Raw genomic sequence first — 25,843 nt, 5'->3', positions numbered from 1 at the left:
GCCTCCTCCCCTGCCTCCGGTCGGCTGCACTTAAGATCAGGCTTCCCCTGTGCTGCCTGTTCTGCCCTACTGCTGGAGGCTGCTTGCCCTTGCCCACAGAAAGGAGTTCAGTCCGTGGCCAAGCTCGGAGCTTCTTTGCTTCTGTGAATCACATGCAGATGTGTGTCCCCCTGCTCTGCCCTTTCTCTGACCTGTTGAAAGCAGCATCTGCTCCGACTAAGAAAACACCCTGGCACTGCAGTGGTGCCAGCAGTGCATCTTGTCTGGTGCCAGTGTGGCCGTGCTGTGTGCTCTGCTTGGGCATTCAGGCTATTTCAGCAGGGCTGGTCCCAGGCTGGCTGCCCCTGGGGAGAGTTATGGGCACTCCCCACCACTCTCGTGTGCTTTTAACTTGTCCTGACAGAGCTGAAATCATGTCTGTCACATTTCGAGTACTTTTAGGATAGTTCACATTGTGCTCTCTGCTCTGCTTTGGTAGTAAACCATGTGTTTCAGGGTTTTGTTTTATCCCTTGTTCTGGGTTCCCAATGCAGGTCATTCAGGGCCTTTGATCCAGACTGGTGTTTGCTTTGTTCCTGCTGTTTTGCTCAGCAGTGCTGCAGGAGGGACACCGGGCAGTGCTGCTCCACGGCTGGGTGCTGGGGTGGCCCTCAGGGAAGGGGCTTTAGAGAAGCCTTTCCCAAGTCCAGCTGAAGCTCAAGTGATCTGGAGTTACTGCGGCACTCACATCACTTGGCAAGGCCACTGACTTTTCTTGGGTTCACCTGAGTTTCTGCTCTGTGTGAGATTGCCAGCAAGCATTTAATTCCTGCAGCCTTTGCTCCTGTTGCATCTCCCTGTTCCTCTGTGTGTCACAAAGTGCTTTGACAGACGTCTGTCCAGGGAACAGGAGAGTCCCTGTGATAGTTGTCTATTGGGGCAATCGGAACCAGGAGAGGACTGTAGCCTAACATTTGGAAGCTGTATGGAACTAGCCACTTGAATTTACTCTTTTTGTCCTGGCACATATCAGATCAGCTCTGATAGTGTTCTCTGTTCTCCAGGAAGGCTCCTGAATCTGTAATCTCGTGGTAGATTTTTGTTTGTAAACACTTCTGTGTACTGTTACCTGTGTCTGCTTTTGTCCCTGTAAATCTGACAGCTGGGTCTTTGCTTTGTAGTCAGTGATACTCTATTGCAGTCCAGTCCATCTGCATTTGTATCATTCCTTCTCCCTCTCTGTTTTGGATAGCAGAATAGTGTAAAAGCCTGTTAAACAGAAGATGAAGCAGGTACATGTTGCTGTCTTAAAGAACACAAAGTGGGAGGCAAAGGCAGAAGTGTCTCATCAGGACTCGTGTGCTGATGTGGTTGCTGGTTTAGGTGGTGTTTGGCAGTGGTGGCAGCTGTGGCCCTGTGCTGGCTCGGTGCTTTTGGCTCAGGCTTGCTGCCAAGGTTTTTCTGGCTTGGTTCTACCTGTACCTTTGTTTGGAGTGGGGTCTGTCTGGTTATCTGGAGTGTGGCTTAATGCCTTGTCTCCTTTGGGAAGATTTCGAGCTGTTGGACAGGTGAGGCTGAGAGCAGGGTCAGCAGTTAGTTGGTTTTGGGCACTTAAATGGTGTCATTAGTGTGGGGACTCTGGTTATTTTTGGCTTATCCCTGTTATTTAATCCAGGTACATCAACCTCCAAGAAAGGGAGAAGTCTAAAGGCAGTGTCCTCTCCATAAAGTTTTGTTCTAGGTGTCTGTCCATCTTATGTCTGCCCTGGAAGTGGTGCCTGTGAAGAATGACTTCAAGAGGTGCTGGGACTGCTTTCTCAAGGAAGAATTACAGGCTGAGCACTGAGCCAGAGAAGTCCAAGGTCACAGGTATGGGCCTGTACAAACTATATGAAAACAGGAGCACTGCAGATCCAGGCAGAGTCCCTTGTTTGATCTCAGCTGCTTCCAGTTGCAGTTACCTTGCTAATGTGAAGTGTGGTGGGGCTGAAACTGAGTTAATCCCCCAGCCAAGATGAGATTTTGGGAGGGACGTTTCTGTAGTACTGAGGACTCCAGAAACTCATGTCACAGTGCATTTTCTTCAGCACACAGCCCTGCCTTGTGAGGCTGGAGAATGTCATGTTGCCTGCCTGCCTGCCATCTGATTTCAGACTTATCTGATTTCATCTGATTTAGGGACTTCCTCTTCCAGGATGAACAGCTTGTCAAATTCTCAGTCCTTTTCTGGGAAATTCTGCTACCTGCCAGGCCATCTGTTTTCTCTCAGTCACCAATCCAGCACAAGTGTGCTTATGAGACCACAAATCTGGCATTTGAGGGCACTGTTGCACTCAGAAATAAGGAATGGTGCATCAGTGTGACACTAGGGGCTGTTTAGCACAACAAAGGCAAAGGTGAGGCACACATCATTAAAGAGAGCTGTGAGTTAGACAAGATGAACTGCATCTGCAGGTCTTTCTACCTCAGCATCATATCCCAGATATGAATCAGGACATCAGGAATTACAGTAGTGTTAAGAGGTTTTGGTTGGTTTTGTTTTGGTTTTTTTTGAAATGAAATAGAGTTCCTACCTCCAGCTTTTGGGATTACTTTATCTGGAAGTAGCACAGCAGGATTCCTCAGGATGTACTTCCACCTTTGGGGAGCAATTTATAGCTTCCCATTTGCTGTCATAGAGCAGCTCTAATTGGAAAGAGCCTTTGGTGTGGAGATGCACCCCATAATGCTGGACTCTGGTTTTGCTAGTGAGGACAGTAAGGTGATGAATGACTTCTTGAAGCTGCTTTTCCCCACTGTGTTGATCAGCAAACATGAACATCATTTTCCCATAGTTACCAGTTTGTTGCTTGTACATGGAATTAATGTTTTGAGTTTACCCCCGGCTCCCTAAGGTTATTTCCTTTCTGTTTTTCACAAGGGATCGTGAACAGCAGGCTGCTGAATGATTATCTGCATCGAGTCTTTACCAATGCTGATGGGAACCAGCCTGCAGCTGCTTACAGGTATCAGACTTCTCATTCCCCAGGTGGCAAGTGATGCCACCCCCAGATAAACAGCGCTGTGGTGAAAGGAAAGATCTTTCAGTGCCCCACAGTGATCTTTGTTAACAGCACAGCAGCACCGTGTTACAGAAATGACTCTGAGCTCTGCTCTTTTAGTGGCTTTTTCAAATTGCAGGGCCTGCTAGGAAGGATTCTTCAGATTTTTTTGCATGAAAAATCCCATCTACAAAATCACTAGGCAGTATTTTTGAAATAAGTAGGCATTCACCTTATTGTTCCTCTTCCCCCTTTGCTTGTAAGGAAGTGCAAAGGTTTTAATTACAGGAATGAAAAATAGGTTATCAGTGCTCTGTGAACTTAAGGCAAGACTGTTACTGATACATACAATAACATACATTTTTCAGGCTGTGGAACTGCTTGTACTTCTATTAGAAGTCACCAAACACAAAATTCCTGTTTAGTGACTGGTTTTTTCCTGTTTGTTGTCAGTTCTTCTCCACTTTATATCCCAGAAACTTGTAATGCTGAATGGGAAGGATTTCCCTTGCATCCAGCTCTTTGCCAGAGGCAAGTCAGACAGGTTCAGGGCATGGAGAATGTGGCAGGGAGAGGCAGGCCTGTGGCTCCTGCCGGTTGGCAGAGCTGCAGAGTGGCTGGGGTCACATTCTACGGGCTATACTTAGGACTGCCAGCTCCAGTGTGAGCTCAGAGCTGCTATAAATAGCCCTTGGCTCTCTGGCTCTTGGTGAGCCCGGGTGATGGCGCAGGGGAGGCAAACTGGGTCATGTTACTTTGCCACAAGCTCTGCTGCCAGCAAGCCTTGGAACGTTCCATCTGCCTGAGCATTTGGGTTTTCAGTATTTCTGGTTCCTTTGCCTGGTGATTAATGACTTGAAAGCACAGAACTGATGCTTTGTTGGACTGGTCTCTCTTTTTTTTCCCGCCTTCCACCCTTTTCCCTGGACTTGGATATTTGGTAGGAAGCCCAGTAGCAGTCATAGAGGTCTTGAAAATAACATTTTCCATATGAGAGCAACTTTTATGGTATGACATCTTGCCTTCAGAGGCCTAAATTCCTCACAGAGGAGCTCACTGCATACATCTCTCTGTCTCCTGCTCTTCTACCCTCCTTCCAGAACTCCTCCTCCATGCTAGCTGCTGATTAAGCTACTTTGCTGAAGCCACCCTTCTCATGCCAACCAAAACTGATTCTGTGATTCCACTTCTGTGCATCTTTACATCCATCAGGCTTTCACAAGGTCTCACCACAGTCTTAGGGAAATCCCTAGTCCTGGAATAGTGTTCCCCAGATGGCTTTGGAAATGGGAAGCAGGGATGGGAACAACTAGTGACTCTCACAATAAAAGGAGGCTCTTGTGCAAGGAACAGCTAAGTAAACTAGCCTTGAAAGGAGAGAACTAGGGGAGGGCAGTAAGTTCTCTAAAACAGTGGCCCAAAGGGGGTGCATGAGAGATTTTTCAGTGTGACACCAAAATGTCAGAGGGAGGATGCCTGACCTTTGTCTGAACTGCTACAACTGCTGCTGTGGTCTGTCTCTGTTCTTTCGTATTACAATATACTTCAGGGAAAAAACAAATCCTGACTTATGCCATGTTTGTATGATGCTGACTGCAGCAGAGTCGTGGTTCACAGTTGTTGGTAGAATAGCTGGTTTCTTGCTGCCACTGTACCACATTACAGTTTCCTTACTGCCACAAAACGCTCCTGAGCAGACTGACTGAAGACAGTAAGATTCTTTGTTATCTACTTGGCTCGTTCTTGCTGTATTTGGTCTCTGGTTCATTCATTGCCCCAAAGTGCTGAGCAGCAAATTCCTTAGATTTGTGACATGAGGCAGTTCATGTCTCACAGTGCAGGACACATGTTTGGGCTGCAGCTCTTTAAAAATTGGAGACAGAGTTTTCTGAAGAGCTCCTTTGTATGCTTATTCCCTAGAAAGCACCTGACGTTCCAGAACCTGCAGGAGCACCTTGAGCGGTTGCTGGCAGAGGAGAATGGCTCTGAAGACAGTCGAGGTAGGAGATACCGAGTGCCTGTCCAATTTGTGCTTCTGCTTGTGCTGCTTAATTGGAAAGGACAGGTTGTTCCATGAAAGCAGTTCCCTGATTGAGTGTTGTTCTGCCTTCCTGTGCTCTAATTTGTTGTACTTTTAAATCCAGCCTGCGAGGGGCTCATGAGCCAGCCCTGGAGCAGGTCTGTTTGCAGATGGAGGGGGCATATTTCCAGTCAAAAATGCCATGAAAAGTAGTTTGAGGGCAAAGGAGGTATTTTACTGATAATGATATGCAGAGCCATTTCTTTGACCAGCAGTGTGCAGTGCTGTCCTCAGTGTGAAATGCAGAGGCTTGTTGACAGTTTTTACACACTGGTCTCCACTGTAGCTATTTATTTTCAGCCTCAGGCTCTTCCCTGTGCTCTTACCAGCATCTCTTTCCCTGAATGAGTCAGGACGTGACAGGATACAATCTGATTCCTCTGCTAGAAAGAGGAATTTTTCTTGCTGGCTGCAAGCGTAGTGTGATATGTTGGTCAAACATTTGGCACAGAGTTTAGTCTTTGAATTTTGTCCAAGTAAAATTTTCAGGTGATGTGGAAAACTTAACATGTGTCCTGAATGCTGTGTAGCTGAGATCTTGTGTATTGTTGTGAAAACTTCCTTTTAAATCTCACTGGTGTCTCCTTTCCTGAGGTTCTCATGGTCTAACATGGGCAACACAGTCTTCCTCCCCTGTAGCAGAATCCAGATGTTGTTGCAGTCTAGCTGGAGGCACTTGTCCTATGTACTGTTAAGTCCTGCACAACTCTCCCTAACAGATTTTCTGCAACTCTTGTTTCAGATCAGGTAGCAGAGGGCCGGCTTGGCCCCTCCACTGTGGTGTTGGACCACACCAGTGGGTTTGAGGGGCTCCTGCTGGTTGATGATGACTTACTTGGGGTGAGTGTGATGAGTCTTGTGGGACTAGAAGCACTTGGGGATTCTTGGTTTGTTCTTTGTAACAGATCCCTGTCACTGACTTTGTAGCATGTTGTAAACAGAGTCTGCCCAGAAAGCTGCAGGATCCTGGAGGAAATGAGCTCTTCTGGAAAAGTTCTAGCAGTACCACTAAGTCTCAGCAAGCTCTGAGGGGGGCTGTGAGGAAATGAAAGGATTACCTTGGCCAGGGACTCTCTTGGCTAAGCAGAGGAAAGGCCAGCAGCCAGCTTTCCTGTCCCTGCCTCCATCAGACTGCCTCTTCCTTCCTTCCTTTGGTCTTACTAAAGGGTAGAAAGAGTCTAAAGCTGAGGCTTTCCTTTCTCCTTTGTTTCCACTAACTCTGTGCTTGCTCCTTAGCTGATGTTCTTCATGCAAAATGTCAACAGAAGGAATCTGCTGGAATTTAACCCTTTCTTACTGCAGTAATTTCTGCACTCCTTTCACCCCTTCACCGAGCACACATATCCCCTGCCCCTGAGCTCGTTCCCTCCTTAATCTATGCCTGTTTTTTTGCCCCTAGCAATGCAGGCTGCCCTGGTCTCCCCTTTCCCCTTAGTCACCTGCTGTAGCTCACTTTGGCTGACCCTCAGGAATGGATCAGACTGGCTTGCCTGTGAATTCCTTGTTCCTACCTTCATCTCTTCTTCATGATCTGTCCCGAGATTGTGAGAGTCAGGAATTAACAGGGTCGAGTTCCTGGACAGCATGTTACCTGTCAGTCATGGGCTTTAGTTTGGACACCTTGAATCTGTAGTTTTGTTCTAACTTTTCCAGGATTCTGATGTCATTCCCATATAATTGTCACTTTTATGTACAGTTTTGTCCCAGTTCACTAGGAACTGTCTGCCACTGTGTTGCCATTGTACTGTTGCCATTCTGTGTGGTTCACTGGGGTTTATCAAGTACAGATGAGCTGTGGGAAGGACCTGAATGGTTCCCCAGGGCCAGTCAGCTCCAAGTACAGCTGCTGGGATGGGGAAGGTGACCCTTCTCTTCCCAACACTGTCCTTGTGAATAGCTCTCCATCTTGCTTTGTTTTTGAGGGCTAGGACAGAGAAAACGGGGAGGGCTGAACAAACCTATTATTTTGCCTGACTCTAAAATATCTTTTGTTTGTTGGTCCAGGTGATTGGCCACAGTAACTTTGGGTCCATCAGGGCCACAACATGCGTGTATAAAGGTAAGGAGATAAACCAGGGATGCTTTGAGAAAATACCTCAGGAAGCATGTGTGGAGAGTTACACAACTAGAGAGTTCAGAAGATCCTGAATATGTTCCAAATCTTCCAGCTCATCCACTGGCTTTTTCAGGAAGTCAGAGGGGTGAAGGGTTGTGTGATGCCAGAGTGACCGGGTGGGAGGGGAATCCTGGGGATGTCCCAGAGCTCCTTTGTGTGCCACATTTGTTTCTGTGGGGGCAGTGTCAGGTTCAGCTTCTCTTAACAACAATCCAGGTGGCAGGAACTCACTCTGTGTCATCTCTTTTTCTTTCAGGGAAATGGATTTACGAGGTGCTCATCTCCTCCCAGGGACTCATGCAGATTGGCTGGTGTACTCTCAACTGCAGATTTAATCAGGAGGTAGTGTAACTGCTGCACGTGGCACAGGGCTGCTCTGTGTTTCTCCACTGCTCTTTAGGTCAGTGTGGAGCATCGCACGGGCGCTGTGCTCCTGCCCCTCTGGCATTTTGTGCCCAGCATACACACTAGAAATGCCAGGTCTGCTGTTTTAAGAGTCTTTACTAGACTCTCTGGTCTGTGTTCACAGAGTGGTGTGTGGTGTGAAAGCCTTGCAGGCTGGCTGTGTTGCTGTGCTCTTACTGCATGTAGCCACGGCTACGTGTTGACTTTCAGCTGGTGTCTTCTCCAGAACCTACGTGTGTCTGCAATGCTGGCAGCTCATCTCAGGATGACCCTCAGCACCTGATGCTAAGGGGTTTTTTTGTCCAGGAGAGGCAGGCCCAGGCCAACTCTTCTCAGGCACCAGGCAGGATGTTTGGTGCTGGAAAGGGACATCAGCTGCAGACTCACTAACTTGTCACTGTGCAACATATGAGAGGGGAAGTGATGGGCATCCCGGGGGGCTGCTTTGACAGAAACTGGAAGTGTAGGATGCCAGTACTCTTCTTCTGACCCAAAAATGAGTAGAGAGTGGTATATTTCTCTGAACCAAAGATCAGAGGACTTTTCCCAGGCAGAGCATGTGTGATGTCAGCTGCTTTCCCTGTCTGCTGATCTCCCCCTTAAAGGTGCTTCTTGCAATGAGAGGGATCTTTTATGCTTGGTCTGATCTGAGTCTCCTCTTTCCTACTTTGGTGCAGGAAGGAGTTGGAGATACTCCAGATTCATATGCCTATGATGGAAACAGGGTGCGCAAGTGGAATGTGACTACTACCAACTATGGCAAAGTGAGTAGCTGTCCTCCCAGGAACGGGATGGAGAGGAAGGAGGAGAAAGCAGGTGACTCCTTCTGCTCACTGGATTCTACTGGGCCTTGTGAAATGCCCTCAGGCTTTCCTCCCTGCTTCAGCCTGCTCTTGGGGGGCTGTGTGCCAGCAATTGTTTGTACTTTAAAGGTGCTGGACATGCTGAGTGCTTTGTTTAGCAGCCCCAGCAGACTGACTCCCAGCATAGTGCTGCTGTCAGTCTCTGGAAGGCTCTGGTTCTCTGTAGCACATCAGTGCATGATGCATTGTTGGGATAAATATATGTTCCTAGTGCTGGAGGGGAAAAATGATCCTAATCAGGGGCTTGATGTGCAGCTTCCAGAAGTGCCTGAAAATGCTATGTGAGCTGCTGTGAGAAGAAACTCTCCCTCAACCCTGAATCACAAGGGATTGGTTGGGTTGCAGTTTTCTTCTGATGTGGAAACACCTTGGAAATATGTTTAACCTTTTCTCTCCCTTTGCTGCAGTCCTGGGCAGCAGGAGACATCGTCAGCTGTCTGATAGACCTCGATGAGGGCACCATTGCTTTCTGCTTGTAAGCATCTTTGTCCTGTTTCCTGCTTTGTTGATGTCTGTGTGTAACATAAAGGTTTCCTCACTGCTCAGCAGGTTGAACCCTATTTCTGCCCTCTCCCCTTTAAGTTCCTTGGTAGTTCTGGCATTTGCTTTTCTGTGTTGTCCAGAAACCATCTGAATGGGTTGTTGGGTCTCCTAAGTTCAGTTGAGAGCATTTGGCAGAAAGATGTTCAAGCTACAAAGTGTGTGTAAAGTTTGCCAGGATTTTGGAGGGAAGCATCTTGTGATGCTTTAATGCCACACTTGGCTGAGCCACACTGATGGCTTTTGTGGTCAATGTAGACCTTGCCTGCCCTAAATTCACAAGGAGCTGTGGGAAGGGTGATAAATCTCCAGCTTCCAGCTCCCATGCACAATGAGAATTGTTCTCTGGCCCTGGCCTGTGACAAGTCAGTTGAAATTAAAAACTGTTAGATGGTCCATGTCATCTTTTATGGAAGAGTAGATTGAAAACATTGTCTTTCATTGCACTAACATCAAATAGATGAGGCCAAAAAGTCACCTGCCTTTGAAATATGCTGCTGGTTAGTTATCTCATCGGGGTTTGGGTTGCCCTTGAACCTGAGTGGACTCTGCATGTTGTGCAGACTCCAGTGCCTTCATATGAAAATGGGAATGCCTCTGTGCTTCCCGGGGCTGTTACTCAGCAGAGCTGTGGCATTTTCATGTGTGCCAGGTTAACAGTGACAGGAGGCATATCCATGTTGGCAAGTTGCTGGGAGGGGAATGCAGATGTCTGTATTGCTCAGCTGACTTCAGACCCTTCCTGCTGTGACTAAAATCCTGTGGGTTTTCCTTCTTTCAGGAATGGCATGTCTCTGGGAACTGCCTTCGATAACATCACGAGGGGGGCTGGAATGGCTTATTTCCCTGCCATCAGCCTCTCCTTCAAAGAGTCTGTTGCTTTTAACTTCGGAAGCCGTCCACTCCGATATCCTTTGGGTGTGGGGAGAGGAGGTGTGAAGGAAGAAGAGCCTGTCCTGAGACCATCTTTGGAGGCTGTAGAATATACAGACCTGACCGCAGTTCACTTTCTGCTGTTGGCACTTGTGTGCAGAGCAGAGTCAAGGAGAGAAGAACCAGATACCCCCTCAGCTGGAGCAGAACTGCAGGACACAAACATCAGTTTCAGAAATGAGAGTTGCTTTCAGCTCTGAGTCAGCAACTGCTGCTACAGCTGGGGGCTGCCTGTTCCAGGCATTCAGATCTTGTGAAGTTCTCACTTTCCAGTTTTTGAAATCCTTGTGCTGCTGAGACTCTTGGCCACTGATTTCTTTTACCTTCCAGCCATATGGGACCTCTGACATTTATTAGCGTTGCCTTCTGCCTTCCTCTGTGAATGGTGAAACCCTCAGCTCCTGTCATAACAGTTCTGGCTCTGCCTGTTGGTAGCTGTAGCAGGGGGTCAGGTTGGTCTTTCTGATAAAAAAATATTTCACCCAAGCAGAAGTGTGATGTGAAAAACTTGCTGCTTTGCAATATTGAGGAAGTGGGGATAAGAGCTTGTGGCTAATCGTCCATTTAGAAGGCACTGTGGTTTGAACTGTGACTGAGGTGTGCACGGGTATAGAGTAAAATAGACACACAGTCTTTCCCTTGCACAAACAAAAGAAGCCCTGAGATTGCATTTTCCCTTAACACTCACCTACTTATCCAGTGGAAGGGTACCGGCCCTTGCAGGATCCTCCCGTGGCAGACCTGGTGAAGGCTCGGAAGCTGTTGGGCTACTTGAAGAATGTGATCCATGTTGGAATAGATGTGACGGTGGGTCCGAGGGGCACCACGCTGGGGAATGTGGTTCTGCTCTTCTCAGCACATGCTGCCAGCTCAGATGTTTGCATACACCAGAGACTCTGAATGCTTGCATGCTTTTGCATGGGGTGTGCATGTCCCTGGAGCTCTCTGCCTTGCAAAATGGGCTTCCTGGTAGTTCCAGGGCTTAATTTAAATCATACTGGGCTTTGTTGTTCTCAGTCTTATGAAAGTTCATTGCCAGTATTCAAGAAGTGATGTTTGTCAGGGTCAGGACTTCTGGGTTTGATTTTGCTCCCTTGAAAGCAGTTTGTTCATATCCTGAACTTTTTACTGGTGTCCTGGTGCAGTGATGTGGTGAAATTCTGGCAGGCCTGCCTTGAGAACTGTTTTTGCTGGAAAACACTATTTTCCACTAGGATGAGAGATCTGTTTATGCCCAAAACATAGGGAAAGCCATCTGCTGTGGTCTTGGCTTGAATGGAGGCCTGCTTTGCTAGTCATCTTCCTCTGTAGGGGTTCCCATTTACAAATTATCATGCAAACTTAACCTTTTTTTAGAAAAACATTGCCAAAGTGCCTGCATGTGGCTGATAGTGACATCTGGACTGCACTACAGCTTTCTAGAGGCGTAGGCCTGGCTTCTTTGCCATCCTAAATTCTCATGTTCGAGGTTTTTACTGCAGTCAGGCATGGAACAGCAAACAGTGGCTGCTCCAGGCCTCTGGTTCACTCAGTCATTGGAGGATTGGTGGATTTGGTTGGATACAAGCTGTGTGTTTTTCTGGGTTTGTCATTGCAGGAAGGAAAGCTGGTGGAGAAGGACACATCCATGTGGCAGCTGCAGGGAGAACCCACAGTGTTGATTACATTAGCTCACATCTTCAATTATTTCTCCCCTCTCATGGTGAGTTTTGCCTGCCCGTTACAAGCTTCTGTAGTGCTTGTTTTTGCTCTTGCAAGGCAAAGTAAACCTCAGCTTTCTCTGGGAAGTGATTGTGCCGTGGAGGACTGTTGACCCAGGCTCTCTGTCTGCAGTGCAAGGTGTACCTGGTGGAAGATGTGCTCATGACCTTCCTGTTGAGCATCCTTGAGCGAGGAGGGGCAGTGGAGGCCCACCCCCTTATTCAACAGCTACTGGATCTCATGTGGCTTCTTATGGAGGTGAGTTACTAGGGTGCTGGATCACAGCGAGATTCTGGGAGGTGCTGAGGAGCTTTCCCTAGGAAATGCTGGTAGTGTTCAACTTCTTTCCCCTCCTGGTGACAAGATCCACCTTTTTTTGTGGTAGACCACCCTCTCACCTAGCTCAACTGGTGGGAGAACTGCTTCACACACAGGGAATGAGGGTTGAATGCAGAGTAATTGGTAATGGTGAGACTGGCATTGAGTTAACAAGTAATTTCTAAACTTCTCCTACTGCTGAAGGAACTGGTAATGGTGAATGACTGCCTGCTTCTGGAAACATCAAGTTTATCATTAAGAAATGGTCTCTTGGATGTTGTTAGTGCTAATGTGACAGTCAAGGTCTTAAATGCTGCTGTGTGTTCCAAGAGATCGACCAGAGTGTGCAGGACTGGGGTAGAAGTGGGCACTGTCACCACCTCCTGCACTGCTGGGGAAAGGCTTCCTCCAGCTTCCCTTCCTGTCCATGTTGGATGAAGCCACTCCTTCCTGGGACTCTTGTTTGAGGCAGCCTTTGCTACCACTGGGAATCTGCTGCTGCTGGATTGCTTGGCTGGTTACACAGAGCCAGTCACTGCCAGGGATCTGCTTGGAGACAGCATGTCTGCCCTTTTGGGTAACAGATAACAGATAAGGGCACTGGCCCAGCCAGCTGTCATGAGAAGTTTAATTGACAAATGTCATGACTCCCTCAGGCCCATCATCCTAGAAGTGATGCTGGACATCCTGGTAGGGCTACTGTGTTTGTGGAAGAGTTGACTGTCATCCTGCTGATTGACTCTGAGTTGGACTCAAAAGACAACTCCTCATCATCACATTTATGCAAGAATAACTTCTTTCCTTTCTGGGTTGGTTCTGCTAGCACTGGGTAGGTTCAGGGGATAATGAGGATGGGTGACTGCTGAACAAAGAGGGGCTGGGACTTTGGCTTTTTGTTTGATGACTTCAGGATTGGTTTTACTTGCAAAACTTGTTTCCATGTAGCAAAGCGATGGCACCAACTTCTGCTTGGGCCCTCTCCTGTGGAGTCAGATGGACACTGTGGGTTCAGAGCACCTGCTTGTTCAGTTCAGAAGTGAATGCTTCCTTCTAAGGTCACACTCTGAGAGCTATAGCAGTTCCTGACTCCCATGTTTTTGTTCTTCAATGTATTTCTTATTTTCGCAGGAATATGAAGTGCATGAGTGCCTCAAGCAGCTACTGATGTCCCTGCTGCGGGCTTACAGGTTCTCCCCCATCATCCCAGACCTGGGATTACAAGTGAGTTGCACTTCTGAATCCTCAGGAATCTGTGACTAGCCAGCTTCTGTTATGTCCCCTTGTCCAAAGGTACATGAGGTTTTGGATTTTGCAGTTGTTTGATCCAGAGATGGCAGTTTTGTCATATTGTACCTATCAAAGAGTTGTATCATCTTCTGCAGATGGAATCACTTTTGCTTCTCCTGTTTCCCTAGATTCACTACCTCCGGCTCACCATTGCAGTCTTGAAGCATGAGAAATCCAGGAAATACCTACTCAGCAATGTTCTGTATCCTTTGTGCCTCCTCCTGTCTCAGCTTTCCCTTCCCTCAATAATGCAGCCAAGGACATGTCAAGGATCTGCAGGTCGTGGGAGGCAGAAACCACCCTGTCTTTGAGAGGTCATATCTTAGGTCTCCTCTGCTTGACACCAATCTCTACAAAGTCCTGCTTTGAGGGGTGTGAGCAATGTTGTATAGGCCACATCCTACCAACACAGAGGAGCTCATTTCTACCTGACTGACCTCTGGTATCCCTAGAGCAAAATCACTTTCAGAGCAGTGTAGCTCTATTTTAGCGTTTGGGCAGCCACTGTGAGAGCTGCATGAGGCTTCTCCTGGGAGAAGGGGGCTCTGGATCTTGCAGTGGTTGTTTGGAAAGGGGTTTCTCACTACAGCCCTGGATTCCTGCCCCGTGCCTGCTCCCAGTGTGGCTCCTGTGCTTGCTTTAACTCGGCTGCAGGTTTGATGTGCTCCGTTCCGTTGTGTTCTTCTACATCAAGAGCCCGCTGCGTGTGGAGGAGGCAGGTTTGCAGGAGCTCATTCCCACCACGTGGTGGCCAAACCGCTTCACCAAAGAGGTGAGTACAGGCACATCCACTAAGGAGTCTGAAGAAATACTGTGGCCTGATGTCCCTATCATTTTCTGATGAGGAGGTTGAATGGCCTTTGTTTCCAGCTGTGTTAGCACTGGGGGGTCCTGCGGAGCTGTAGCTTTTCCATTGCCCTGTCATCTTTTATGTCCACTTAGAGGGGATGTTTGGGGTGTGGTGCTCAGACAGAAGAAGGGGGACAGTCGTCTGTGGCAACAGATTGGGAAGGGAACCTCCCAGTGTCTAAGGAAATACAGGTTGATAGGGGTGTCCCCAAAAGATCTCCTGCCCTTACTTGTTAGAAGGCTGGGGAAGGTCTGTTCAGGTGTGCTACCAGCTGCAGTCACACACTGGTACATTGTTTCGGGGAGTTTCTGCTCTTCATTTGGCAAGACATTTTCTCTGTGCTGTGGTCTCCTACTAATCACTGTTTGTTCCCCAACCAGGGCAAGGAGAGTAAGGAGGTGAAGGAGGAAAGTGCTGAGGAGAGACTGAGGCGTCGGGCATATGAGAGAGGCTGCCAGCGGCTCAAGAAACGCATTGAAGGTTTGTGAGGAAGGAGGGAAATTGCCAAGATCCCACACCTTTTGTGCAGCCAGGAGGGAGGACTGACTTTTTGAGCTGTTTCCAAATCCCCTTCACTACCTGAAGTCCAGCTGTGTTCCTGTCAGGACAGGCTGTGCTGCAGGGGTGGGAGCCAGCCATGCTATTTTCTGGTGGCAGGTCAGGATTGCTGGGACCCCACTGCACAGACCTGCAGCTCCCCATCATGGGCCACAGGCAAACCAAAACTCGCCTTCAGGGGCGTTGTTTTTCAGCTGTGAATGAATTTATTGCTAGGTGGTGAAGGAGAAAATTCTCATTAGCTTTCTGCCAGCACTAATTCTTCCTGGGCCCCTCTGCTAAGGAGGTAGCCTTTCTCTTGGGGACAGGTCACTGCAGTTGGGGTTAAGAGGGGTTAAGTTGCTCTCCAGTGCTTGTTTTCTGATGGTAGACGTGTGTCCCCATTTTAGTGGTGGAAGGTCTCCAGGTTCAGATTCTGAAGCTGCTGCTGAACAACAAGGACAGAGGAGGGGTAAGCGCTCTGTGGATGTTTGGGGACGGTATCTCCACATGATGGGCCTTGTAAGGCATAGATTTACTACCTGATTTTCCTTCTGCCAGGGGGAAGCCTCCAGATACATCTTCCTAAACAAATTCCGCAAGTTTCTTCAGGAAAATGCTAGCAACAGAGGGGTAAGTCAAAGGGCCAACCTTCCCACGAGCCTCTGGCACCTTCAGGTTGGGAGCAATGCCCTTTTGGCTGGGCTGCTTCCAGCAGTTGATCCACTGAGGCCTAGATATGGCAGGGAGTGAGGAGGAGGGAGATCTGAGGCCAGAAACCAGGCAACTTATCCCAGTCCTATGCAGTGATTTATAGGAAAGTGGACCTTGGGGACAGCCCTAGGTGGGAGCTGAATGTCCTTCTATAACCCCTTGGGGAGCATGGCTGTGGGGTGCTCTGCTACAGCAGAGCTTTGGCTTCCTCTTCACTGCCTGGGTGAGGACTGTTCTGGCCCTGGATCAGGCTCTTGGCCTGCAGCTTTGGGAGGTAGGCATCCACTGGTGCAGGAAACCCTCTCTTCACCTGCATCTCTGTGTTTATCATCAGCCCCATCTTTGGTGGTGGAGCGTGTTATCCCTCCTACTCCTCTGTCAGGCCAGTTTGTTGTTTAAGTGCCCAGGACTTTCTGGAGGTGGAAACTGCTGCCTGCCATTAGGACTGGGCTCTCTACCAGAGCTGGAAGCTAGAGATGCTAGTAAGGCTGAGAACACAAAGTTTCTGCCTCCCCCATGTGGCCCCTGGGACTGAGATGCATTTTCACACCTGCCCTGATGGTTGGACTCTCATTCTTGCCCTAGAACTTGACTGTGTTGTGCCCACCAGAGTACATGGTGTGCTTCCTGCACCGCCTCATTGCTGCCCTGCGCTTCTTCTGGGATGGACACAAGGCAAAGACCCCAGCTGCCCTGAGCAGTGAAGGTGAGGGCTGGGGGAGAGGCTTTGAAGGTTAGGTTGTCCTAACCTTGTGGTTAGGACAAGGTTTGCTTCTCAGTAGTGCTTTCCAGAATGATGGAAATTTTGTGTTTCTCATGGGTGCTTGAGCCTTCTCTCACTCTGAGACTGTAGTTCCCAGTCACCTTGGGAAATTCCTGTGTGCAGCTCTATTCCAGTTAACCTCCACACCTGAGATTTGAAAAGGGACACCTGTGCTGTTTGTCAGTTCCCCCTCTCTACTCTGGAGCAGAGTCCAGTATTGATAATGAGTCTGTGGATGGGCAGCTCAGTGATCCCATAGTCAAAGTTTAGGGAAAGATATTTGTCTAGCTTTGTGGTTCCCAGACTGTGGAATTAAGGGGGAACCGAGTCAGTGCCAATTTGTTTCCCACCCTTAAACCCCACCTTGCCTGTGCATCCGTGATCTGCTTGGCATTCCCTTTTCTTACTTTAGATTGACCCTTTCCCTAGACTCAATAAGTGCCTTATAATCCATGTGGGACTCAGTGTCAGAGCTGGAGTAGCCAGGTGGAGAGCTGCCAAGTCTTATGATGATCCAGTTTACCCCAGTGCCTGTGGTTTGAGGAAGGAAGTGCTGGGAGGCTTGTTGTTGATGGCCCTTGGTTGCTCCTGTTTCTGCATGGATCTAATGCTTCCTCCATTGTGAAAATCACCCCTGCCTTAACGGCTCGTGCTTTTATGGCAAAAATCTTGTTGATAAATGTTAGTCTAGGCTAGCGCCTGGGGTCTGCCTTAGGAGGCCATACATATATGTGTGAATCCTGTGCATGGGACTCATGGAAAAAAACAAATCTTCTCTGCTTTAGAGGCTTATGTCCCTCCTCAACTCTTCTATAATGGGAAGGTGGATTATTTTGACCTTCAGCGACTTGGAGGACTCCTGTCTCATCTTAAGAAGACTCTGAAAGGTAAGTGCTTTCATTTCCAATATCTGCATCCAGGTCCTGGCTGAAGTTCACCCAAGAGACATTCCAGGGAGCTGTGGGTAATGAATTTTGATTAAATTTGAGAAGACTTGAATTTTAATGAGGTGCAGGTTACTCTGAAGAAGACACCGCTCCTATTGGGTGGAGTGTCCTTTAGGTGAACAGTTTACTGTTTGTATCCCTGAATGGGGCATGTGGCAGTTGGAGGAAGGGGATAGTCTGGGAATATCCTCTGGTGTTTTGCTCTTGCTGCACCACAGCCAAGGGCTGGGAGCTGTCAAAGCACTGACCATCAGCCTGGCTCTACTGGGCATGAAGGATGTCCAGGATTTACTTGCTGTACCACTCGGGGCAAGTAGTAGCAGTCCTGTGTATGTACTGCAGCTGTGTGTTTGTAAGCAGCCCACTCTGGCAATAAACTTCCAAAGCCTCCCTTAAGGAAGGATTAGAAACCCCTTGGCATTCCACTGGACTTGATTTGTCTCTGGTTTCTGGCTAATGTGCCACTTACCTTTGCTCAGATGTCTCTTCCTCCCCAGGATGTTTGCAAGATTAGGACCATTTTCTCTGTCTCAAGTTAATCCCTAGTTTTTTCAAAATTAGATTACTTAACTTAAGAACTACATAATCTCCTCTGGTCTCTTACCAAAGTATCCTGAAGAGATTTAAAGACAGAGCTATGGATTAGAGATGACATTCTTTAGGCTTTGTACAGCACAGACATCAGCACAGCCTTCCTTTGGGCTGAGATTGTTTCCGGTGTGAGTCTCAGTCCTAGTGAGTTAGGGACACATCATGGGACAGCACTGAAGAACTGGATGCTTAAAAAGTTGTCTCAGGCACAGAGTTTCCTTCCCTGCACTATTCTAGTCTGGCCCTGGTGGTTGTTTCCTGGTTCCTCAGTTATCCCATTTGTAGCTGGTAGGACCAGGAGCAGAAATGGGTCTTGGGTGAGCAGCACCCATCACTGCTTGGTCTCTGTTAGTGAGAGCAGATTTGTTCCATGGAAGGAACCCCGGGGAAGGTTCTGATACACCATCCAGCTTTGCTGGCTGCTTCTCTACTGCCAAAAAGCAGGAGAGAGGATGAGCCCAGGGCTGCCTCATGGGAAGTGAAGGGTGACTCCTGTGTTCACAGCTGCTTTGCTGTGCTCTGTGCAGATGACCTGGCTGCAAAAGCCAATGTCCTGATTGACCCTGCAGAGCTACAGGCAGTGACTATGGATGATCTTGATGAAGATGAGGAATCAGCAACATCAGCAGCACAGGTGAGTTATGTTAATCACCTGCAGGGGTCCTGGTGCTGGGGCAGCAAGTTCAGCCTCTGGCCAGAGAGGCTTTTCTTTAGAAGAAGACAATGTCTGGGCCAGGACTGTAACCAGTCCATGGGCAACCAGATAAACAGCTGCACTTGCATGAGAGTCACTGGAGATCAGCAAGGTCCTGGATGTTTGAGCAGCAACATTTTCTTTGCTGTGTTCTCTCACTACCCACTGATCTGAATATGCCCCCTGCCCTCCATGGCAGCTCATGGTGCTTGCATTTGGAAGGGTGGAAGGCAATGACAGACAGAGCAGCTCCTTGCTGTGCAGATCTGCTGCTTGTGCCTGGCATGTGCCCTTGGAGGAAGGACTGTCCATTTGCTACCCTGGCACTGCTGGCCCAACCATGATAGGAAGGGTGTCCGCTCATCTTCCAGTGGCCACTGGACATCTATCCCAACATCCTTGCAGAGACAAGGGAGGAACAGCAGGTAACCAAACAGCTGGAACTGCTTCTCCCTTCATTTCCTTTCAGTCCCAGCGTCCCTCTGCCGCCCTGGCCATCGGTGGAGCTCTTGCCAGGCCTGGCTGGCTCAGCTCCCCCACCCTGGGCCGTGCCAACCGGTTCCTGAGCACGGCAGCCGTCAGCCTGATGAACCCGCGGCGGCCGCTGGGCGCCCTGGAGAAGATCAAGGTGCGCACGCTGAGCGTGGAGCAGCGCACAGAGGAGGACAGTGAGTACTCTGCTGTGTGCTACCCTGGCCCAGGGGGTCCCTGGCAGAATGGCATCTTCCAGCTCCCGGTACTCTCAAGAGGAATGGAATCTCTTTGCTGCCAGCGTTGCTCCTTCTCATTCCCAGGACGTGCTGACACCCAAAAGTCCGCAAAGACCCAAAAGACCCCTTTGCCATCCTGAGCATGATGCTGGTGGTGCTGTCACTCTCTGTGTGTAGGGTTCCTGCCTGGTTCCTGCACGTGCAGTGAGGCTTTGCAGAGAGGTGGTTCAGAGGCAGTTGTGGCCACATTTGCTCTGAACACAGACTAGCTGGAGGAGATGGCGTGTGCAGGAGCAGCACTGTTGCTGTTGCATTGGGCCATGCAGGCCTCTCAAGCATATACAGGGCTTGAGGAAGTTGAACTTACGTGGCCTGGGTCTGTCTGAACAGATCTTATGGGTCAACCTGATGCAGGCAGCGAGATGGGAATGGTGTGTTAGTGTATCTAGTGACTCATGTGGGCTGGGAAGGGGCACAGAGACACAACAGGGCTTTGGCTTCAGAGAGGTGAAGGCAGAAGCTGAGGTGCCAAAATGCTGTGCTGAGAACTTCTTTCCTGTCTTGGGGATGCATTGCAGTTGAAGGCACCCATGGAAACGAGGGTCTCTTACTGGGCAGACCCCCAGAGGAGCCAGACCAACCCATCACTGAGAACTCCCTTCTGGAAGTCCTGGATGGGATAGTGATGATGTACAACCTCAGTGTGCACCAGCAGCTTGGGAAGGTAAACAGCACGTGCTATGTAGGAATCCATTTCCCCAACATCCAGGCTTCCACACTGACTCTGTTTCCTGCTTATTTAGTGACTGTATATGCCCTTTCCTTCTCCCAACAGATGGTTGGTGTGTCAGACGATGTGAATGAATATGCCATGGCACTGAAAGACACAGAGGAAAAAATCAGCCGCTGCCCAAAGAGAGTAAGTGTTTCTGGACTCCCACTTCCACTCCCTCCCTTTCTTTGGAGGGAGTGGGAATCAGTGCTATAAAAAGCATCCACAGAAAAGCTACTGTCCCCTTTCCCTCCTGCCAATGCTCCCTAGGTAGCCCCAAGGTGGTGTTTGCTTTTGCATTGTTTGTCCAACCCTGAAAAAGGATACTGTAAATGGCAGTGACCTCTGCCCTCACATCTCTGCACTCTTTTCAGAGGAGAGACATCCATGAGGAACTGCTGAAGAGCCAAAAGGTCTTCTCTGAGAAGCTCAATCACCTAAGCCGGCGCCTCGCCTGGATAAATGTCACCATCTATTCAAAGGTGAGCAGGAGTGTAATTCCAGCAGCTCAGAGGAGACCAGTGAGTGAGCATCAGTGCTGCTTGGCTCACATGCCACAAGTGTTGTTTTCCCTGGTGTTGAAGCAGTGGTGATGATCTTTGGGGCTTATTATCCCTTCTTGTGCATTGGAGATTCCTGTCCCAGCCTTGGTCCTGTAGTGTTTGTTAGGGCACAGCCCAGTCTGATCTGAGCTGGGCATGGTGCTCTGGGCTTTCACTTGTGGCATCTGCTCTGCAGACAGAAGAGTACAGGGTGAAAGGAGATTCAGTTCTCAGGACATGTCAGAGGATAGAGGCTGCTGTGGACCACTTCACTGAGCTGTGCTGTGCATCACAAGGGGATCTCACTGCTGCTGCTCTTCCTGAAATCTGCAGGATCCAAGCTGAGGGATTTTTGTTAAGGTGTTCTCCTCTTCCTCACTTTGTTTCCACATAGAGAGTGTGTTCTGCATTTAGTAATGCAGTGACTATTTGCACAGGTTGTCCCTTTTTCTCTGAATTCACCATTTTCCAGGATAAAATCTCTGGTCTGTTTTCTTGTGAGCAGTTTTGCTGATCTTTTTCTGTCTTCCCCTGCACATTGCCTTGCCCCATCTCTGTAGCTTTTTTTGTACCTGGGGAAGAAGACTAGTTGCCTTGAACATGCAGAGGCAGCAGGGTCTCTACATGTGTCCCAGGATGTAAACAGGGAGGGGAAGACTAGTTCTCATGAATACATCTGGCAGAGCTATAGTGGCTGATCCTGGCTCATGAGCTCTTTGCTTGTCCTCTCCTTTACTCCTGAGAAGGACTGCAAGGCACAATACTGGAGGGAGAAGATCTCCAGATGCAGTAGCATAGCCCATGCTTGCCACAAAAGAATCCTTTCTTCCCAGACTACTCTGGAAAGGCTGAAGGGCATCACCAGGGTGCACTGCAGGTATGGCTATGATGGCCCTTGCAGAAACACTTCATGACTCTGGATAATCCATTGTCATACTAAAGGCAGGTGCTGCCATCCATCAGGAGTGCAGTGTCACCTTTCTGGATGAATCAGCAGCATCTGGGAGCAAAGGTTACAGCCTTCCCTGCTTGTGCTGCTGTTCTGGTCTGCATGGTCCACAGGGAGAGCAGCTCAGGAGCTGGCTCAGGGTGTGGAATGTGCCCTGAGAGCCCAGTGAGATTGCTGTGGAGCCAAATGTAGCTGCAGCCAGGAGCCTGTGCCTTCAGGGCTCCATCTCACAGCCATCCTGCTCTTTCTCAATGAATCCATCCATCCAGTGGCTCCTGTGTCCCTGGGAATTGTGTGCACTGGAGGACCACATCTGTGTGAGTGTTGCAGGCATTGCTGTTGGTGATGGAGAGAAAGAGCCTGGCTCTGTCTAGAGGTGAAGTCCCACTCTGTGCTGTGTCACAGCACAGCAGAGGCTGCTCCTTCCTCAGGGGAATTAGTCACTGGTTTATTCTGAGCTGAGGGATTCAAGGTTAGACAAAAGGGAATGCTACAGCTTAAAAACACTCTTCGTTTTAAAGCACATAATCCTGCCTTCAAAACATCCCTGTGGGAATTCCAGCTTATTTTATTACAACACTTTATCCATCACACTGTGGGTAATCACATCTTTGTATCCTCTTGGTGTAGGCTTTCTTCAAGCTTGGCAATACCTGAAATGATGTTTTGAGGTTGTCAAGTCTTAATAAAACCAAATGCAGCATTTCTTTTAACTTAATGTTGTCTGCACAGTTGCTTTTTATCCTGAAAGCAGCAGTTTGGCTGAGATGTGTGTTGGTGTCAAGATAAAAATGTCTTTTAATCATTTTAGATGATTTGCACTAGTTCAGTCTAATTTACAGAACCCATGAAAACCCATGAAAATCTCCCAAAGGTGGTAACAACACACTTTAGAAAAGCCACTAAGCAAACAAAATCCCTTATCTGCACCTCTAATTTTACTTTTTTCTTTAATTAGAAGTGTAACCCTTCTCCATCTATTTTTATGCAAGTAGTTATTGCTTATGCTATTTCTTGGCATTGCAGGATATGAAATAATATTTCCTCTTTTTATGGCTTTGTTGGCACTCATTTTTATAGTTTCCAGTTATGTAGATGCCCTTAAATTTCCTGGTTTTAATTTAGGACCCCCAGAGTTTTATTTAGAGAAACAAGAGGCTCCTCAGGACAGTAAATCTGTTTGAATGGCTGGCACAGAACCTGAAAGGCTGTGGCTGCCTATTACAAAGATCTGAGTTGGTGTGAGCTTTCAGCCTGTTCCTATTTAATCCCTACAATGAACCAACTTCCTTTCCAGCAGATTTCTGCTGGGTTTTCTAGTGTCTGCTTTCTTTCAGCAGCGTCCTTGGAATCAAAACTCACTTCCTTTTTTTACCACCAGGCTTGTGTGGTTGGATACACACTGGCAAGGAGTAGTGCTTGGAGGGTCTAAATGCTGGGTGAGACAAAGCCATCACATTGATGAGAGCCATGCTCTGAGCTTGAGGTTGGTGTAGAGATCTCAGACTGTTCCTTCCACCTGAAGGTTCTGTGGCTCTGTGAAAAGCCTAAATGCACAGATCAGGTTACTGAACTCAGAGCAGCGGTCTGAGGAACGCCTCCGATGCGGAAATGTTTCTGAGGTCTAAGTGTGGTGCTGATGGTTGTTTCTCCAAAGAGGAGCTGGACAAAACTCACTGGGGACTGTTGTGTTCTTCCTGGCCAGGAGAAGATGCAGGATATCTATTGGCTGCTGCGGGTGTGCATCCGCACCATCGAGCACGGTGACAGGACAGGCTCGCTCTTCGCTTTCATGCCAGAATTCTACCTCAGCGTGGCTATGAACAGCTACAGTGCACTCAAGAACTACTTCAGCCCTGTAAACAGCATGGAGGAACTTCCAGGTGAGGGCATGGGGAGGCCTTGCTAATTCTGTCCTGATAAAGTCACATCCTTATGGAGAAGTAGCAGTAGTTGGGCATCACCCCTTCTGTGTCCTTTCCTGGTTGTGACGTGCTGCACCAGTACATTGTGTGTGCTGGGCAGGTGCTGAGGCTGCTTTCTGAGCGGGTACCCCCGGTCACTGTGCTCAGAAGGGAGCCCATGCCTTGCCCAAAGCTCTCACAGGGTTGACTATAGTGAAAATTGCTGGCAGCTATGGATTGTGTTTCCAAAGGAGTATCAGGAATGGGCTGGGGTGCTCTAAGATGTGAGTGCCTCAGCAGTGTGTGCCATTGCTTTCTGGTTTCTGGGTGGGAGGAGATGTGCCATGAGTGCAGAAATTGGGACTGCTTTCAAATTCCCCTGGGATTTGGGTAAGTTCCTATGGAGATGACCACCCACATGGTGCCAGGAGTCTGTGTTTAGGTGGATTTCCTCTGGGTACGTTCTGTGCTTTCCTGGCTAAGTGACCCTGCTGAGCTCTTAGCAAATAGTTCTGTGCTTTCCAGAGCCCACGAAGGTAAGAAAAGCTTCTGTTCCCACCAACGAGACATAGCTGAAATGTTCACATCCTTTAAGTGGGGGCTGTGCCTGCTGTGCAGGCAGCAGCAGAATTAAGCAGTAGCAGATTTCTTAGGGCCTGCAGGCTGGACATGGCTTGTCTTCTAAGATCTTCTTTGTGTTACTCAACCTCTTCTGCACCAGGCACCTCTCCTTTGTGTCCGACTGGACTGCATGGTTTTATGTTTCTCTGAGTAACTGTTTCAGACTCTGCAGACTGAGGTGAGAGGCTCTCCTGGAGATGAATGTGTCTTCCCAGCTGTCTGTTTTGACAACTAGACACACAACAAAGCTGCAGCTAGCTGTTACAGGGATGAATTCCATGGCCTGTACCATGTCCACAGGAGTGCTGGGACCACAGGGCTTCCCATCAGGCCGTTGGTGTGACCCCTGCTCCCTCCTTCTCTTGCAGGCTATGACGAGACCCTGATGCGCCTTGCTGCCATCCTGGCCAAGCATTTTGCTGACTCGAGGATTGTGGGCACAGGTAAAGCTGCACTCCTCTGCTTTGGGGTGATGGTGCCACAGGTCTGGCCGGTCCCACTGCCAGTGGCTCACCAGACTTCTGTTGGGATCTGTCTCCTGAATCTGTTGAGTGCTTTATGCCTCCACATACAAAGAGAGGCTGGGCACTGCCCTTGTCTGGTGTGTCCTTCTTAGTCCAGGGTTAGATACATGATCTGGGATACGCTTTGGAAAGCAGGACTCATGTCCCAGCTACTTGCATGTCCAGTCTGGGGTTATTCCTTAACTGTCAGAGCATAAGCATGCTCTCCATGTCAAGTGGGACAGTGTGCCTCTCCACGTGAGGGTCAGTCCCTCCCAGCCCCTGGCACCCCCCCACAGCTCCCTGTGTGTCCTTGGGTGCCTGGCCTAGTCCCTTCTCATTCCTCCTCAGACATCCGGGACTCCCTGATGCAGGCGTTGGCCAGCTACGTCTGCTACCCCCACTCGCTGCGTGCTGTGGAGAGGATCCCAGAAGAGCAGTAAGTGCTGCCCTGCCTGTTCCTGGGGAGCTGGGGCAGGGCTGGGGTGGTGGCAGGGCTGGATGAGCGAGCAAGTGGGCTGCCAAGCACCACTGAGGGTCCCGGAGCTGCAGCACGGTGCTGGAGTTGATTTAGGAGCCTTCTGTCACCCTTATACCTGTGGCTTTGCTCTGCCCCAGCTCTGTGGGTCCTACTGTGTGTCCTGTTTAATCCCCTGTTCCCAAACCCTGTGGGCTGACCTATGTCCTTGTCTGGCAGGCGGATCTCCATGATGAAGAACCTCCTGGCTCCCTACGAGCAGCGACCCTGGGCACAGACCAACTGGATCCTCGTCAGGCTGTGGCGGGTGAGCATCCTGCATCCCAGCCCCTCCCAGCACCTGGGGCTCGTGGGACACTGAGCGTTTCACTTTAGAGTAGCAGCAAAACACAACTGTTTTTGAACCTCTAAGATCTTTCCTTATCTCTTTTGCCAGGGCTGTGGCTTTGGGTACAGATACACACGGCTCCCACACCTGCTGAAAACCAAGCCTGAGGATGCCAGTCTGCCCAGCCTGCAGAGTGAGTGGGGCAGGGGATGGGCACTCTGGGCTGTGATGGGTGGTGAGGGAGGACCAGCCTCTTCCCTAGCAGCCGTCTCTGCTATGGGCCAGGCCAGCTGGTGAGATGGCTGCTGAAGTAAAGAGCTCCTGGCCAAATATCAGACCCAGTCTTTGCAGCCTGGCCATCCCCAGCCTCTCTACACTGGCTGGTGACTCTTGCATGCTGGATGGTGAGTTGGACCCATGACAAGGAGGGGTTCTGTCCTTCAAGGGAGAGGAGAGAAGCCCAGGGCTGCATCCTTACCAGAGTTTTACCCCAAAATGTAAGCCTGGGAGAAGGCTCTGTGATGTCCACAGTGAGCAGCTGCTGTGGGGAAGAGTTTTCATGTTTGCCAAGCAGCAGATACCCTGTGAGAGGGAGCAGGTGCCCAGGGAGGCAGGGCACTGGACAAATTTCCAAGCAGGGAGTGTTTTAAACAGGCACCTCTCAGAGCCTGGCAGAG

At 49.2% G+C, this 25,843-nt stretch overlaps 1 protein-coding gene across 4 annotated transcripts in view; it reads left to right on the top strand.

The window, feature by feature from the left end:
• RNF123 (ring finger protein 123) overlaps window positions 1–25,843 on the top strand; it is a 51,606-nt gene that overhangs the window by 3,935 nt on the left and 21,828 nt on the right. The window contains exons 2-31 of one of the 4 annotated variants that reach the window (XM_029958248.1): window positions 1,710–1,848; window positions 2,900–2,984; window positions 4,941–5,020; window positions 5,843–5,940; window positions 7,105–7,159; window positions 7,473–7,558; window positions 8,299–8,385; window positions 8,892–8,959; window positions 9,806–9,931; window positions 10,650–10,764; window positions 11,555–11,659; window positions 11,791–11,916; window positions 13,105–13,197; window positions 13,392–13,465; window positions 13,918–14,035; window positions 14,494–14,593; window positions 15,061–15,122; window positions 15,212–15,283; window positions 15,950–16,070; window positions 16,913–17,014; window positions 18,193–18,299; window positions 18,829–19,027; window positions 19,648–19,793; window positions 19,905–19,988; window positions 20,216–20,323; window positions 23,038–23,215; window positions 24,226–24,300; window positions 24,712–24,799; window positions 25,058–25,145; window positions 25,275–25,359. In XM_029958248.1, coding sequence (XP_029814108.1) covers window positions 1,767–1,848; window positions 2,900–2,984; window positions 4,941–5,020; window positions 5,843–5,940; window positions 7,105–7,159; window positions 7,473–7,558; window positions 8,299–8,385; window positions 8,892–8,959; window positions 9,806–9,931; window positions 10,650–10,764; window positions 11,555–11,659; window positions 11,791–11,916; window positions 13,105–13,197; window positions 13,392–13,465; window positions 13,918–14,035; window positions 14,494–14,593; window positions 15,061–15,122; window positions 15,212–15,283; window positions 15,950–16,070; window positions 16,913–17,014; window positions 18,193–18,299; window positions 18,829–19,027; window positions 19,648–19,793; window positions 19,905–19,988; window positions 20,216–20,323; window positions 23,038–23,215; window positions 24,226–24,300; window positions 24,712–24,799; window positions 25,058–25,145; window positions 25,275–25,359 — 3,013 coding nt within the window. In that variant the 5' untranslated portion in view covers window positions 1,710–1,766. Of the gene's footprint in view, window positions 1–33; window positions 1,849–2,899; window positions 2,985–4,940; window positions 5,021–5,842; window positions 5,941–7,104; window positions 7,160–7,472; window positions 7,559–8,298; window positions 8,386–8,891; window positions 8,960–9,805; window positions 9,932–10,649; window positions 10,765–11,554; window positions 11,660–11,790; window positions 11,917–13,104; window positions 13,198–13,391; window positions 13,466–13,917; window positions 14,036–14,493; window positions 14,594–15,060; window positions 15,123–15,211; window positions 15,284–15,949; window positions 16,071–16,912; window positions 17,015–18,192; window positions 18,300–18,828; window positions 19,028–19,647; window positions 19,794–19,904; window positions 19,989–20,215; window positions 20,324–23,037; window positions 23,216–24,225; window positions 24,301–24,711; window positions 24,800–25,057; window positions 25,146–25,274; window positions 25,360–25,843 lie in introns of those variants that run through there. The other 3 variants (XM_029958247.1, XM_029958249.1, XM_029958250.1) reach the window with 3 other exon arrangements.

Source organism: Manacus vitellinus, unplaced genomic scaffold (assembly GCF_001715985.3).
Source record: "Manacus vitellinus isolate BGI_N305 unplaced genomic scaffold, ASM171598v3 scaffold_14_pilon, whole genome shotgun sequence".
Lineage (NCBI taxonomy): Eukaryota > Metazoa > Chordata > Aves > Passeriformes > Pipridae > Manacus > Manacus vitellinus.
This window is presented reverse-complemented; position numbering and strand designations above follow the sequence as displayed.